At 43.9% G+C, this 14441-nt stretch overlaps 1 protein-coding gene across 6 annotated transcripts in view; it reads left to right on the top strand.

Annotated features, from left to right (window-relative positions):
• LOC121437847 (myomegalin-like) overlaps positions 1–14441 on the top strand; it is a 209651-nt gene that overhangs the window by 18642 nt on the left and 176568 nt on the right. Inside the window, exon 1 of one of the 6 annotated variants that reach the window (XM_041637931.1) lies at positions 5875–6076. The exons of the other annotated variants lie outside the window; for them this stretch is intronic. Coding sequence (XP_041493865.1) covers positions 6057–6076 — 20 coding nt within the window. The 5' untranslated portion in view covers positions 5875–6056. Of the gene's footprint in view, positions 1–5874; positions 6077–14441 lie in introns of those variants that run through there. 6 annotated transcript variants of the gene reach the window in all.

Below are 14441 nucleotides of genomic sequence, written 5' to 3'. Positions count from 1 at the left end.
CCCAGTTCTGTGTAATAGGTTCTTCAGTGCCCTCGGGGCTCTCTCTCAGGCTCCTCAGGGTCCTTCCCCCAGACGCCTGCTGACGCCTGCTGCATCTGTCTATTACACTCCCTGCCCACTTACAACACCTCACTTCTGGATATTAAGTTTAATTCCAATTATTTATTATTGTTTAGCAAAATACTTTCAAATTTATAAGCTTAACAGTAGGTGTTTTCTTATATCATGGTTAGTGGCGAACAATAGTTCTAGTAAGGTCAGAGGACAGGTGTACCCCCATCACGGCCACATGGGCAATTGTTTGGTTTCGTCCAGTTGATGGTGGCATTGCAATGGGGGCTGCTGGTTCCTACGCTCCACTAAGCTTCTGTTCTGTTCATAGTCTCCGGCCTTGCCACATTGTTTATCTAGCATAATAGTTTGATTTCTTATCTGGGAGACTTCTTATTGACCTAGCGTTGACAAATGTCTTAACAGAATGCTATTAGTCAAGCAAGTTCCTCAAGCTAATGTAAGTTAAAGAGTGAAAAATTACAGTGTACCTCTCAATGGGAAAAGTATCTAGGAAACTGTGTCCTCCTTGGTCTTACTCTGTCCCAAAAGGATATTTATCTTAACGCAGAGTTAGAGAGATGGGCAGGGCACTGGGAGGGACCAGGAGGATACCTGTTGACTAATCAAGTCTGTGGAATGAACCACAGCGATCAGTGACGCGATGGATGCTTAGGTGTTCTCTCCTCCCATCTAAGCATGCATCCATGGCAATCAGTGATGTGATGGATGCTTAGGTGTACTGTCCTCCCAGCTAAGTGTGCATGCACAGAGATCAGTGACGTGATGGATGCTTAGGTGTACTGTCCTCCCAGCTAAGTGTGCATGCACAGAGATCAGTGACGTGATGGATGCTTAGGTGTACTGTCCTCCCAGCTAAGTGTGCATGCACAGAGATCAGTGACGTGATGGATGCTTAGGTGTACTGTCCTCCCAGCTAAGTGTGCATGCACAGAGATCAGTGACGTGATGGATGCTTAGGTGTACTGTCCTCCCAGCTAAGTGTGCATGCACAGAGATCAGTGACGTGATGGATGCTTAGGTGTACTGTCCTCCCAGATAAGTGTGCAGAGAATGCTGGGTGTCAAAATCTGGGCAGTGTCACACCTAATGGGCAGGCATGACATTCTAGAACTAAACTTACTTGTGTCCGATCTCAACTATCAACGTTGTTACTAGGTATTATACTCTATCTCCCCTGGTTCCACATAAATATTTATAAAATAGAGCTAACTAGAGTCTACCTATAAAGTTAGCGTATCTACAAGAGAAGCTAGTTTAGAAGAAAGCCCGATACAGTATGTTAGATGTAGCTATTTTATCATTACATTTAAGTCACACAGCCATCCACATCAAGATGATTAGTTCCCTTCACACAAAGTCAAGATGGAGGGAAGAAAATCAGGACCAAACTGAAGGGAAGGGAAGGTACCACTGGGTGCTTGGAAATGATCAGAAAGGTTTAAAGTCAGTTCAACCAGCTAAGCTACGCGCCCAGGAAAGAGCAGCGTACCTGGCTAAATCAATCAGCATCATCAATACAGTTTACCTCTGCTCTCATACAGAAAACGTGGAGCAGGTTTATAATAAGGACCATGTGCAATACTGATCAAATGATCTCAGTCTAAAAATGGGAGTGACATTGAGTTATCACAACAGGCCAGGCTCTGCGGTAGAAAAGCCCCCAAATCTCAATAACTTAAATACTTATTTTTTAAAAAAAAATTATTGAAAAAAAATTAGATCTATTTATTTAGTTACTTTACGTGCATGAGTGTTTTGCCTGTGCATATATCTGTGCAGCATGTGAGACCACAGAAGGGGGTTGGATCCCCTGGGACTAGAGTTACTGACTGTTGTGAGCCACCATGTGGGTCTTAGGAATTGAACTTGGGTCCTCTGCAAGAGGAACGAGTGCTCTTAACCCCGGAGTCAACTCCAGCCCCCAAGGAACTTTATTCTTGTGATGTATTTTTATCTTATTTCAATGTAGGTCAGCAAAGAGGCCCCCATCATTGCAGTCCCTCAGAGGCCTGGTCTGGTGGAAACCTTGGCTCGGCACAATTGCTTTATTAATACGGCGGTGGAAAACAGCTAAGGCTGATTATATTCTGATTCTTAGCATCTACACTCGACTTAGAAACGATGAGTGCCCTTCATATTTTAAAGACCAAAGTGAATGATGTCTCCTTTACTAAATTCCACAGTTAATTTTAAATGGGGGTGAGGAATAGTAAAAGCTAGCCTGTATCTCTTGGGGAAAAATTGACAAAAATTTTTCATATAGTGACCAGCAGGATATATTAGAGTCACACAGATACCTACGCTCCACTCCTGCACTCTGTGCATCAACTGTGGGATTTTTCCACTAGTGACTTTGGACTTAACCATCTGACTTATTTTGTGGAATATGGCAGAAGAAACGGAGTGCCAGTTCTGAGCAGAGACATAAGGGACATCATGAGTGTCAATCAACTCTCTCTGCCTCACATTGCCAGAGACAAATGTTCCTCAGGCAGATGCTGTTTATTCCATATGGGTCCCAGAACAAGAGGTCTGTGGAGCAGACAGCCCACAGTCAACCCAACTCTACCCTTCAGCCACAGGTCCCTGAGTGTGAAGTCTGCAGACACCAGAGCCCTGAGGTCTCTGCTAAGCAGCACTGTTTCAGCAGGAAGATGATTGACACACAGTGATTCACCTCAGAGGGATGTCCTGTAGACTGGATAATGCTTCCCAAGTAAGCTTAATTGATTGATTGATCAATCGATTAATTAATTAATAAGAATTATTAATTAGCATTATAGTAAATGTAAAGGAAAATGAGATACCATTAGATTATATATACTAAGTAGTAACAGAGACCCAAACTGACTTATATCTATCACATTATTTCTCTGTTATATAAAATTAATAATAAATTTTACTGCTATTGAACTACATGTACAAATGATAAAGTTGGGGTCATTTTACCCCAACAGTATTGTGATTTAGTTATCTCAAAAAATAATTTGTCTTAGTCTGTTCCTGTTGTTATAACAAAACACCTTAGACTTCATCATTTATAAATAATAGAACTGTGTTTTTCACAGTTTGGGAAACTGGTTAAGATTCATAAGCTGAGGACTGGCTCTCTGCTCTCAAGAGGGTTTCTATTTTGTATGTCCTTCTGACGGAACACAGGCTATATCCTGACATGGTGAGCAAGACAGACAAAGAGAAAGAGACCAGGGCACTTTCTTCAATCTCTTTTTATAGGAACACCAATCCAGTTCTTGAGAATATAACACTCGTGCCTTAACTATTCCCTGAAGACCTTACTTCTTAGGTCCACTCTTTATGTTCCAATATAAGTGGGAGCCATATGTTCAAAATACAGCATAATTAGAGAATGACAGAATAGAGGCAGAAAAAAAGTTCACTAAAGTATTATTTGACACTAATATTAGAAATGGCATGCCTATTCGACAAAATAATATTATTAAGTAGGCTACTGATTTTGATCGATTAAAGCATATATAAAAATATAACATAATCATTGGAGTATAAATATGAACAGTTCCTGAAAACATGAACAAATATCTAGCAAGTGGAAAGGGGAGATTGACTATGTAGATCTAAGCTGTAATTACAGCTATATAAATATGCACCAACCAAACATGACTAAAAAGTAACCTGGAGAAACATAAGCATTTCTGCTGGATTTGTGTTATTTAGACAAGTGCTTTCCTTTTGAAAATTAAGAAAAAATGAAAGTGTTTAGACGCCAAATAAGTCTCTTTCCTCACGAAAACATTTATGTGTGTGAGCTCATACTTGCATTGAAAGTCCATTTTTCAAAGACCAGGAAGAGATTCATAAGCTTCAAACATCGACTATCACTAGGTGTTAAGAGTTATTTTATTATTAAAAAAAAGAGTTATTTTATTTTCTACATAGTTTTCTGTAACTTCTGAATAGTCGGCGATAAATATGTTATACATTTTTGTGGTAGCTGAAAAGAAGCCCTTTCAAAAGTACACAAGCCTATTTGTTGAGCCCGGCTTCCTGGAGGCCACCGTTCACCTAGCTAGCGTGTCTCTCTGCTGAAGCAGTGTACGTCTGGCTGTAGACAGAATCTCTCTCCACAGCTCAACAGCCCATAATTTGATTTCAGACACAACTAAATATAGCATCAACTTTGTTAGGAGGGATGGAAACCTGAGCTCCCTGCCCCTCTCGCAAGGCAACAGATTCTTTTCAAGACAGGTGGCTTGTGGGTCTTGCCTAGTGTCAAACTGGACCTTAATTTTGTCTCCTCCTGGTAACATTTTAAATGAACAGAAAAGGAGAAAAGATTCTAATCTCAAGAGCAGTGTGTTTTTCGCTGCAAACTGAGCATTGGGATGGGAAGATTCTGGACTAGAACATTTTCAAACAATTCCTCTGAAACCAAGTGTATGTTACGAGGTCCTTCCCTTCCAGGCTTCCTATTGGTGATGAGAACTAATCCAAGACCCTGGAGGTGTTGGCAATTTCCTGCCACAGTACTGGCTCTTGGCAGTTCCACCAGCACTCACTTGTGCCGGCTCTCTCCCCTGAGTCTAATTGCAGGACCTCCTGAAAGAATGGATTCCTTCTAGAAAAGCCTTGCCCATCTATCTTTGGAAATTTGGAGAGCATAGACAGGCTAGTGGCCTTATCAGAGCCTGAGAAAAGTCGAGCCTTCTTATTCTCAAACGTGGCATCCACAAACTAAATAGACATCGCCAAATACAGGTGTTATAAAGCTTTTTGAAATTAAAAGGCCAGCGGTAAAGCTAATGATAACTAACAGTGATCATGTGACTTAATAAAAAGGTTTATTTCAGAGTTAAAAGGGAGCTCCAGGAGGCTAGCCGTCTAATTACAGTATGTCTGTCTGTTTAAACATTGGTACTTACGTAGATGCACGGGGTCTGGGCAGCCCCCTCCTTGGAAGTGAAGGCTTTCTGTGTGATCTCAGAACAGTCACGGTAGAGAGTCCACATCCTGGGGACCCCTCTGAAGTTTCTGAAGGCGTTCGGAGCATTCTGGGATGTTCAGGAGCCCTCTGCATCCTGGGAACTTCTGGTAGAGCCCGGGTGCTGTGGGAACTAAGAAGCAAGGAGACAGAATAGTGCAAAACCGGGGGTGTATTGAGATGGGGGCAGCTAAAAAGGCTGCACGGTTTGGTTCGGAGGTTTGCTTCCTGGACAAGTTTCTGCCCGTAGATGGCTGGTGAAGCTAAAACATATCTCATCTCTTACATCTCAAATCACCTGTGCCTTTTGCCGCTCTAGTAGGCACAACTGAATTTCCTTCTTAGACTCCATCTCTGGCTCGGAGGTTACCTGTGGGTGGTGCGCCCTTGCAGTTGGCTGGTTTTGTCCAAAGCCTCTCACTGGGATGAGAAAGGGAACAGAGGGTAGGACGAGGGTCATCGAAGGCTACTTCTGAGGCCATCATTCCTCCGAGTCTGCAAGAGAGGCGGTGGAGGCCGGAGGGTGTGTGCCTCGGCGTGTCACCTGGGCGGGTCCTGGGTTGCAGGGAGCCCCGCCTCCGCTCACTCGTGGTTGACAGCTCAGCTGGTGCGGATCAGCTCGTGCCAGCCAGTCGCGTCTCAGCCTGGGAGCTAGTGTGCCCGCGGCCTGGGCTCAGCCGCAGCAGCAGCGTTCAGCCACCTCCCGAGAACAGTCCCTGCCTTGTGCGGGGCGCACCGTTAGCTGAGGGCGCGGCCGCGGCCGATCTGCTCTCTCTCTCTCTCTCTCTCTCTCTCTCTCTCTCTCTCTCTCTCTCTCTCTCTCTCTCTCTCTCTCTCTCTCTCTCTCCAAAAAGCAGAGAGCAGATCTCTGTCCTCCGCCGGCGCCGGCGCCAAGAGGAGCTGGGGAGAAGGAAAAGACTCAGGCTTTTTGCTCTGGAGACTCTTGGGCAAGGCTTGGTATCTTCCCGGGCTGTGGCCACCCCCGGGTGAGCAGCACCCCGAGAGCAAGGAGAGCGCCTGGAACATGGAGCAGACCTGGGCCAGGTAGGGAGCGGCTTCTCCATCGCCGCCTGTGGACTTGGGGTCCCTGCCCTGTTCCCTCCTCCTGCCGCCCCTCACCGTTAGAGGCCTCTGAAAGCTCTCTTTTCTGTCCGATTGCGAAAGCTCCCTTTTCTGTCCGATCGCCTCCCTGGTTCCCAGGCCACCTCTCTCAGCCTCCAGCTCGCTCTCTGCTCTCTGGCATGTCTCTAGATCGGTGATTCTCCTTTCCACCTACTCCTGACGTCAAAACCGCCCGGGGTTGCCTGGAAGTTTTTCTGCAGCCCTGAGTCCGCTTATCTTTTCCTGAATTGGAAGGGTTTTTCTCTAGAGACTGGAGAGACTCTAGTAGGCTTCCCCCAGGACACCTTTAGTTTCCGGTACTTTTAATGTGTCGGGTTCGTTCTCACTCTGCCACGTTTTCTACCTCCATCCACCTCACCCTTCCCTAAGCCACATGCCAGCAACCCAAGGAGGCCAGTATGCCTCATCTCTAGAGCCTTCGAGCTGAGGTCACTGTGGGCAAGGGAAGGAAAGGGGTCTGGGCATCCTCCACTGCCCAGGCCGAGGCCAGGGCGGGTCTGGGGTAGGTCAGTTTGCTGGGATGGTGGTGGAATACTGTTTTCTCAACATCCCATTATTCTCTAAATATTCTTCAAAATGAAGCTCCTACAAGTGATTGATAAGGATTAGAGACCCTGTTAAGTTTTTGTTTGTTTGTTGGCGAGAGTCTCGGGGTGTGTGAAGACTGTATCCGATATAGGTTTTTTGCTTGTTTGTTTTTGTTTTTCGAGACCGGATTTTTCTGTGTAACAGTCCTAGCTGTCTTGGGACTAGCTCTTGTAGACCAGTTTGGCCTCGAACTCTCAAATTCATCTGCCTCTGCCGCCTGAGTGCTGGGATTAAAGGTGTGCACTAACACCACCTGGACCCAGAGACTTTTTTTATCACCAGACTTTAGCTTTGGGAATATTGGCATGGGGCCACAAGACTGTTCTGACTCCTGAGACAGTGAAAAACTACAAACACAGAAAATGAATTGGGGTTCAGCAGTAATCATGCAAAAAATGGGGTTTTCCAGTTGATTGTTAATTTCAACAGAGTGAAGAGTGTATGGTGAATTTTGAAGAAAGGATGAATTGCACACAGGGTGTGTTGGTGGAGGAAGTGAACTTTCTCCGTGTGGAAGGTCAATCATCCTTTATTGTCTCTTCTAGAAAACTGTGCTCTGTTTGGGGTTTCATGGGATTTTAAAAAGAAGTGCAGACAACAGACAGGGTGGGGCTCAAAGCCACGCTTTGAGGGTTGGCCAAGAGACCTGGGACTCTTATGTCTGGAGAGAGGGAGGGTAGGCCAGCACTATTCAAAGATCTGACGAGCAGTTGGTGGTAGGGGATTAGATGAGTTTAGAATCTCCTAAAAGGAGGAACAACTGATGGATGGAGCAAGTTTCAAAGAGACAAGGTATGGTTCCATGGCAGGAAACACCCTTGAGACATTGGGCTACCCAATCCGGGAAGATTACTGACCCTGGCTGTATTCAGGCAAAGATCAGGAGTACCTGATGGGGAGGAGAGTGAGTGTATCAGGGACTGTTGTCTTCTGTCAGTGTTTCTTACATCTTAAAAACATAGTCACTGTGGAGCTAGGGAGACAACTCAATCAAAAAAGGAAGTACTAGTCTTGCAAGGATGAGGACCTGAGAATTTTCCCCAGGACAACTCAATCAAAAAAGGTAGTACTAGTCTTGCAAGGATGAGGACTTGAGAATTTTCCCCAGGACAACTCAATCAAAAAAGGAAGTACTAGTCTTGCAAGGATGAGGACCTGAGAATTTTCCCCAGGACCTACATTTAAAAAAAAAAAAAAAGAAAAGAAAAAAGGCAGCTACGTATGCCCTTTGGAACAACATATATTCTTCAGGTGCTGCACACACACACACACACACACACACACACACACACACAAAGTAATTGTGTCAGGGTCTCACAAGTCACAAACTGAATACATGAATATGATGGGCAACAGATCAAGAACCATGCCTACATTTATGAAATCTGTCTTACTTATGCCTCCTAGATTATAGTTGCCCCAACTTTAGCACCATAGCTTAGTTTTATCTACTTTTTTGTTTGTTTGTTCATTTGTTTGTTTTGTTTTGGTTTGGTTTTGATTTTCTGAGACATAGTTTCTCTGTGTAGCCCTGACTGCCCTGATACTTGCTCTGTGGAGCCGGTTGGCCTTGAACTCACAGAGATCTGCCTGCCTCTGCCTCTGCTGGGATTAAAGGCTCGCGGTACCACCACACAGTTTAGTTTTACCTAGTTTTAAATTTCATGTAAATTGAGTTAGACATGAGCTTTCATGCAGCTTTTTTTCCCCACTTATTCTTATACCTTTGGGCTTCTTTAACATTCCTGTGTACAGTTGTGATTGATCTAGTCTTTCTTCTAAGATTCTATTGTGTGTTAACATATCGCTTTACTTGGGGACTATCAAGTTTGGGGCTAGCAAGATGGTGACGTCATAAACATTTTGTACATGCCATTTGAGAATGTGTGTGCATATTTTTACTACGTAAACAAGTAGAAGTAGGATCATTGGGCAGCAGGAGCTGCATGTTCAGCTTTAGGAATACTACCAAATTGTTTTATAAGAGGTTTCAAAAGCGGTTTCTAAAAACAAGGTATCCAAAGGGGACACGGCGAAAAATGCTTCACCTCACTAGTCATCAAGACATCAGAAAATGCTGATTGCTGCCAAGGTGGAGAGCCACACTATTAATAAGCCCAAACTCACAATATGAAATGCATTTACAATGCAACCAAACACACTCGCAAAGCTCCATGTGACAATACCTAACGCTACCATGGTTTTATACTCAGAGATTTCCTATGTTATTTCTTTAGAAAAAAAATCAATGCTGATTGTGACTCATTTTATTTTATCAACTAATGGGTAAAGGAAAAAAATCCTGGAGTTATAGATGATGACTGGTGACTCAGATCCTTAACTCACAAGTCAGATCAGTTTATAAACATCTTGGAAAAAAGAACCCCAAACAGCCACACTGTGCTAGACGCTAAGCATAAAACAGTGAATGAAACCGCCTCTGCCTTTGAAGGCTTCCTATTCACATGGTTTATAATTTTAGTTGCTTGTTTATTTATTTATCAAGGGTCTCACTATGTAATCCAGTCTGGCCTTGACTCATGATACCCCTATCCTACCTCCTCCCCCATTATCTGTAATTTTAAGAAAGTGAAATGAAGACAGAGATATACATTGCCTACTGTTATAGTTTCAGCTCTCAACGTGACACAAACCTTGAGTCACCCGGGAAGAAGAACCCTCAACTCAGAAGTTAACTTAATCAGACTGGTCTGTGATCTTATCTGTGAGGCATTTTTAAATTGTTAGTTGATATAGGAAGGCCCAATCCACTGTGGGCAGCACCATCCCTAGGTCCATGGACCCGGGCGTCATAGGAAAGCCAACGGAGCAAGTCAGCGGGAACAAACCAAGAAGTGAGGCTCCTGTGTTGGCTTCTCTCAACAGTTGACTCTAACCTGTAAAGTAAAATAAGCCTGTGCTTCCCAAGTTGCTTTTGGCCATGATGTTTATCACAGCAAAGAACCTAGAGCAGCCGCTGTGGGAATACATTGGAAAAGCACTACCTGAAGGATGCTGGGAAGGAAGTTGGCCTCAATTGCTGACATTTATTGAGTTTTCCATGGGGGTTGATTCTTTGAACCTGTGATTTAGTCTAATCCTCAAAGCAGATATGCTAAAAAGCTATCATGTACATTTTTTTAAGACAAAGAAATCAAACTTAAGAGATAATGATTCCTTCATCTGGTGTAGCACAAACAACTCATGAAGAAATGAGAACTCAGACGCTCGAACTCCCTAATCCGAGTTTTTTTGTTAGTTTGTTTTGTTTGAGTTGTGCCTTGTAGGTGACTTGGTATCTAAGTTGGTTTTGAAACAGAGTACTCATGTTGGTTTCTTTTACACTAATGGATAGGCTTAAGACTGTGATTCTATCCCCAGATCTCATTCTAGGAAGTTCTGGAAAGTGCCCTTCCCCAGAGGTGCTTCACACAATCCCTGTGCTCTTTTGAAATGGCTTCATGAAGCCTAGGCTGGCCTTGAATTTCTCCCCCTCTTTGTTTCCATCTTCCAAGCGCTGGGATTACAGGCAATTGCCCCTCATGCCCAGCTTCCTCATGCTCTTATCTTGCTCAGTCTACCCACAAAGGACCAGGGTGTTGGGTATTTAAGTTCTCAGTTAGGCCCGCTCTGACAGCTGCAAGTCGCCTGCCTCTCTGTAGCCCTGTGTGAGCATTCTTCCCTCCTGAGGCTTCTGACCTGACTTTTGCCACTTTGCTAAGTCACCTGTGGAGAGCGTGACTGGTATTCCAACAGCAAATTTCCATGAATATAGTGAATATACTGACCCTTCAAAATGCTTGTTTGCCTCCAGTCACACTGATGAACCTCACAGTTAAGAACTGTTGAAGGAATAATTCACGGAGATTACGGAGAATTTGATTGGAAGGTTAAGCTTCCTCGTGCCGTGAACCTAATGGTGCAGACTGTTGTTCTGAATATTTAATGCCTTCTTACCTGGACTGGAAACTCACCATGACTTCTGCTTTAGAAACTGTGGGTTTTCCAGGGTCACATTTCGATTAGTTTTCTGTTACCAAAAACAGTGGCTTATGACACCTAAAGCGTGGAATGTTGGAGGTCAAAAGTCTGAAAACCGGTCTTTGAAACTAAACTCAAGGTGCTGTTGAGTCTGTGTTCCTTCTGGAGCTCAAGGGGAGCACCCATTCCTTGCCCTTTCCAGCATTTGGAGACCCTCAGCATTCCTAGCACAGAGCACTAATCCAGCAAGGACATCACTCCATCACATCCCCTGTCATTCCAACATCCCTGTGTCCTTAGAGTGACCCCTGTGACTACTTTGGTACCAGACAAACAGCCCAAGTTCATCTCTTTTCATAGTCATATCTTTGAGGTGCCTATGGCCATGTAAAGTGGCATGTTCACAAACTCCGGTGATTAGGAATGTGGACCTCCTGGGGTGTCATTGCTCAGTCTGCCACTCTGCTTAGTACTGGAAAGGTCATTACAAATTCTCTTCCCTTTTTGGGTGGAAATGTTCTTGTTTGTGGCATATGGGGATGCTGAGTAAGTAGGGCAAGTCATATGTGACTCTTATATGTGTTGCCTTAACAAACAACTAAAAGAAAGGCAGCCTGTCCCTATTTAAGAGCAGCCTTAAAGATGGAAGGCTAGAAGCCAGGCAGTGGAGGCTCATACCTTTAATCCCAGCACTCAGGAGACAGAGGCAGTTGAATCCCTGTGAGTTCAAGGCCAGCCTGGTCTATGAGGTGAGTTCCAGGACAGCCAGGGCTGTTACACAGAGAAGCCCTGTCTCACAAACAACAAGAAGAAAAGATGGAAGGTTAAGAAAGAACAACATATTAGTCTCTTGTTTCTTTTACCCTGTAATTAGATTCAATAAAACACAAGCATTACTTGTATCTGCCTTCCAAGGCTGTGACAAGCTGGAGAAGGAGAGTAACAGCCAAGAGAATCAATGGTCAGGTTTCAGGATTTGATTTTACGTCTTTGCCATATAGTTAAAGTGAAGCTTGAAGTAAGGCCAGATTCGCATCAATCGTAGTGTGCGGTACCGACCCGGTCACCCTTGCAGCCCTTGTCCTACCCTTCGCTAACTCTCAGCCTGGTAGAATTCACGTGAAACACCAGAGAGTCCTGTTGACAAAGGAATAGTTAGAGCCAGAGATGGCATTTTGCCCCATTTTACAGATGTGGCTGCTGAGGGAGGGTATGTGAGTTTCCCCTGTTCAAAATTAGCATGCATGGCGGTTAGACGATGCCAGTGTCCTGCTTGCCTGGTGTTCTGCATGAAGCATTTTTGTATCAGGAAAATGCTTGCTTTCCCAACTCTATTACTGAGATATCTTTAGACAGTGGATCCTGTTGAATATTCATCAGTGCTAGCAATTAATTTTCTGCGTTTTGAGAAGGAAAATCTCTGCCTTGGCAACTGCACTACACTTGGCTGTGGCTTCAGGACTTTGTCTAAGTCACTGATTTTACTCTTTATTCCACAAACCAGATCAGTGTAGGGTACTCACCCCCCCCCCTTCTTTCTGCTACTAAGGCTGGGTACAGAAGGCAGGGAAGGCTGCTTTTGCTCTGGAAGGGGGAGCTGGCTGCGTTTCATCACAGGATGAGACCTCTCATCCTGGCCTCTCTCTTTGTTATGACCCCGCTCACCATTCAGAGGATGTCTTAAGACATGGCCCACAAATCCAGCCACTTTATAAATAACACTCCTAGCTGGGTTCAGGACATCTCACATGTTGTCTCAGGCAAAAATTCAAATAACATTTAAAGTTAGAATAAAAGTCCAAAATAAAAAAAAGATGTCATGATGACCCGAGGTGACCCCACCCACTAGTATTTTAAACCTTTCAGATGTACGGGGCCCTGTGTTCCTGCTGTCTCACAGCATCTTCCGGGTTCTCTGGTCAGCAAGACAAATCAGATGTGATGTTTTTTTCTGAGCCCTCAAAACCAATCATTTTTGTTCATAGATTATTTATTATGAATTTTACAATAATAACTGCAACTTGCATCTCCATAACACCGTAATAGTCTATGGGACTTTCTGCTAACTTGTCTCATCCCCTTCCTGTCTTGGACTTGCTACCCTCTGTGCTGTATTCGTCATGTGGAATAACATGTCATGTGGCGTTATAATATACCGTTTAATCATTTCCCATTCCTAGGCTTGCAGTTGTCCACCTTCAACTATTATAAATACCCAGCAACTGCCTGGATGCTGAAAACATCTTCTTTCATGTGATTTTCTTTCTTTTATTGACAATTGATGTTCAGAAGTGGAACAGCAAGATTAAACATTTCCGGGTTTTGAAAATACAGTGGATATTCCTGCGGGTTGTATGTGCATATAGCAGAAGGATATACTGCTGTTTAAATGTCTTTTCAAGACCCGAATATCCATGTGGGAGGGGGCGGGAAGGGAGAGAAAGAGGATGAACTGGGATACATCAACACAAACTGTCGTATCTCTAGATACATCGATAGCAACATTCCTAACTTTTACCCTTCTTTGGGGGAAAATGCTTTGTCGTGGTTATTAATCTCTAGCATTATTGTGTGCTAAGACAGTAATAGACATAACTTATTGATATAAGGCAATAAAAGTAGATTTGGGTGGCAGCAAAATTCTGCATAGTATGTGTTAGGATGCCTACTGCAAGGAAAAAGAAAACATTACATTTGCTTCTGGACCTAGTGTGCGACCTTTTATATACTGCTTCTGGACTAAGACAATGTATGCTTTGTAGCAGAAGGAAGTGTACATTGTATGCACTAAGTTACAATGTGTAAAATTTCAACCATTAGCTTCAAAAGAGTCTTCTGTGCTTTCCTTGAGCATTTGCAGGTTATTAGCCTCCCAGGAATAACATTGCCAGCAACCCTAGGGAGCTGGTTATATAGCGATTGCGATTGCCGCTTCGTTCACCCTGTTCTAAAATTATTGTGTGTGGGCCTTAATATACCGGCTGTTCCCACCCACACACCTAGCCTTGCCTTTGCCTGGGTAACAGTTTATCCTGCTGTGGTTAGCTTTGTCACTGCCTCCTTTGGCAATTATTTTTAGAAGCAAGTTCCTGGTGTTTCCTATAGCACTTTTGCCTGTTCTGTGACACTTCTGTGGGATTATTTTGTATTTTCCATGTAATTTGATTGGACAATGGACTAAGTCTTCCGTAGATCTTTAACTAGGAATTCTCCAGATAACATTCTCCAGAAGGCTTGAGGCATCTGCTGGGTATTTCTGTTTTATAAATGGGCACAGCAGGTTAGCAAAACCTGGCACCATTGTGTGTTCGTTGAACGACATGGTTTAAGAAGTGTGTGCCGTTTGTGCTACGAGATAGACTTCTTTAGTGCTGGGTGCCCAACAGTGAATGATGAGGATACTCGAGCATGACCCCCAGGCATGCGCGTGCCTCCAAGTCCTCCCAACCCAGTTCTGAACTTGAATTTGCTTAAGTATCCTGCAAACACTGACCTCCCTCATGGGTCATCCTTAACCCATACTGTCTCTCCTTAAGAATCCCCAAAACAAAACAAAAAAACAAGCAAAAGAACAAGAAAGAAAGAGCGAAGGAAGGAAAATCTCAACCATGTATGACAGCCCCTCATTTTCCTGTCTCTCCGATTACTGAGGTTACCTCATTTTTTACTTAAGCTCCTGTTTTCCCATATCACCTAGGCTATCTGCTCTTTATTCTCC

The sequence above is a fragment of the Microtus oregoni genome, unplaced genomic scaffold (genome assembly GCF_018167655.1).
Source record: "Microtus oregoni isolate MIOR12 unplaced genomic scaffold, Mior012 000054F_ref0000373, whole genome shotgun sequence".
In the NCBI taxonomy this organism is placed as follows: Eukaryota; Metazoa; Chordata; class Mammalia; order Rodentia; family Cricetidae; genus Microtus; species Microtus oregoni.
Note: the sequence above shows the minus strand (reverse complement) of the source record. Positions and strands in the feature narration are given on the sequence as shown.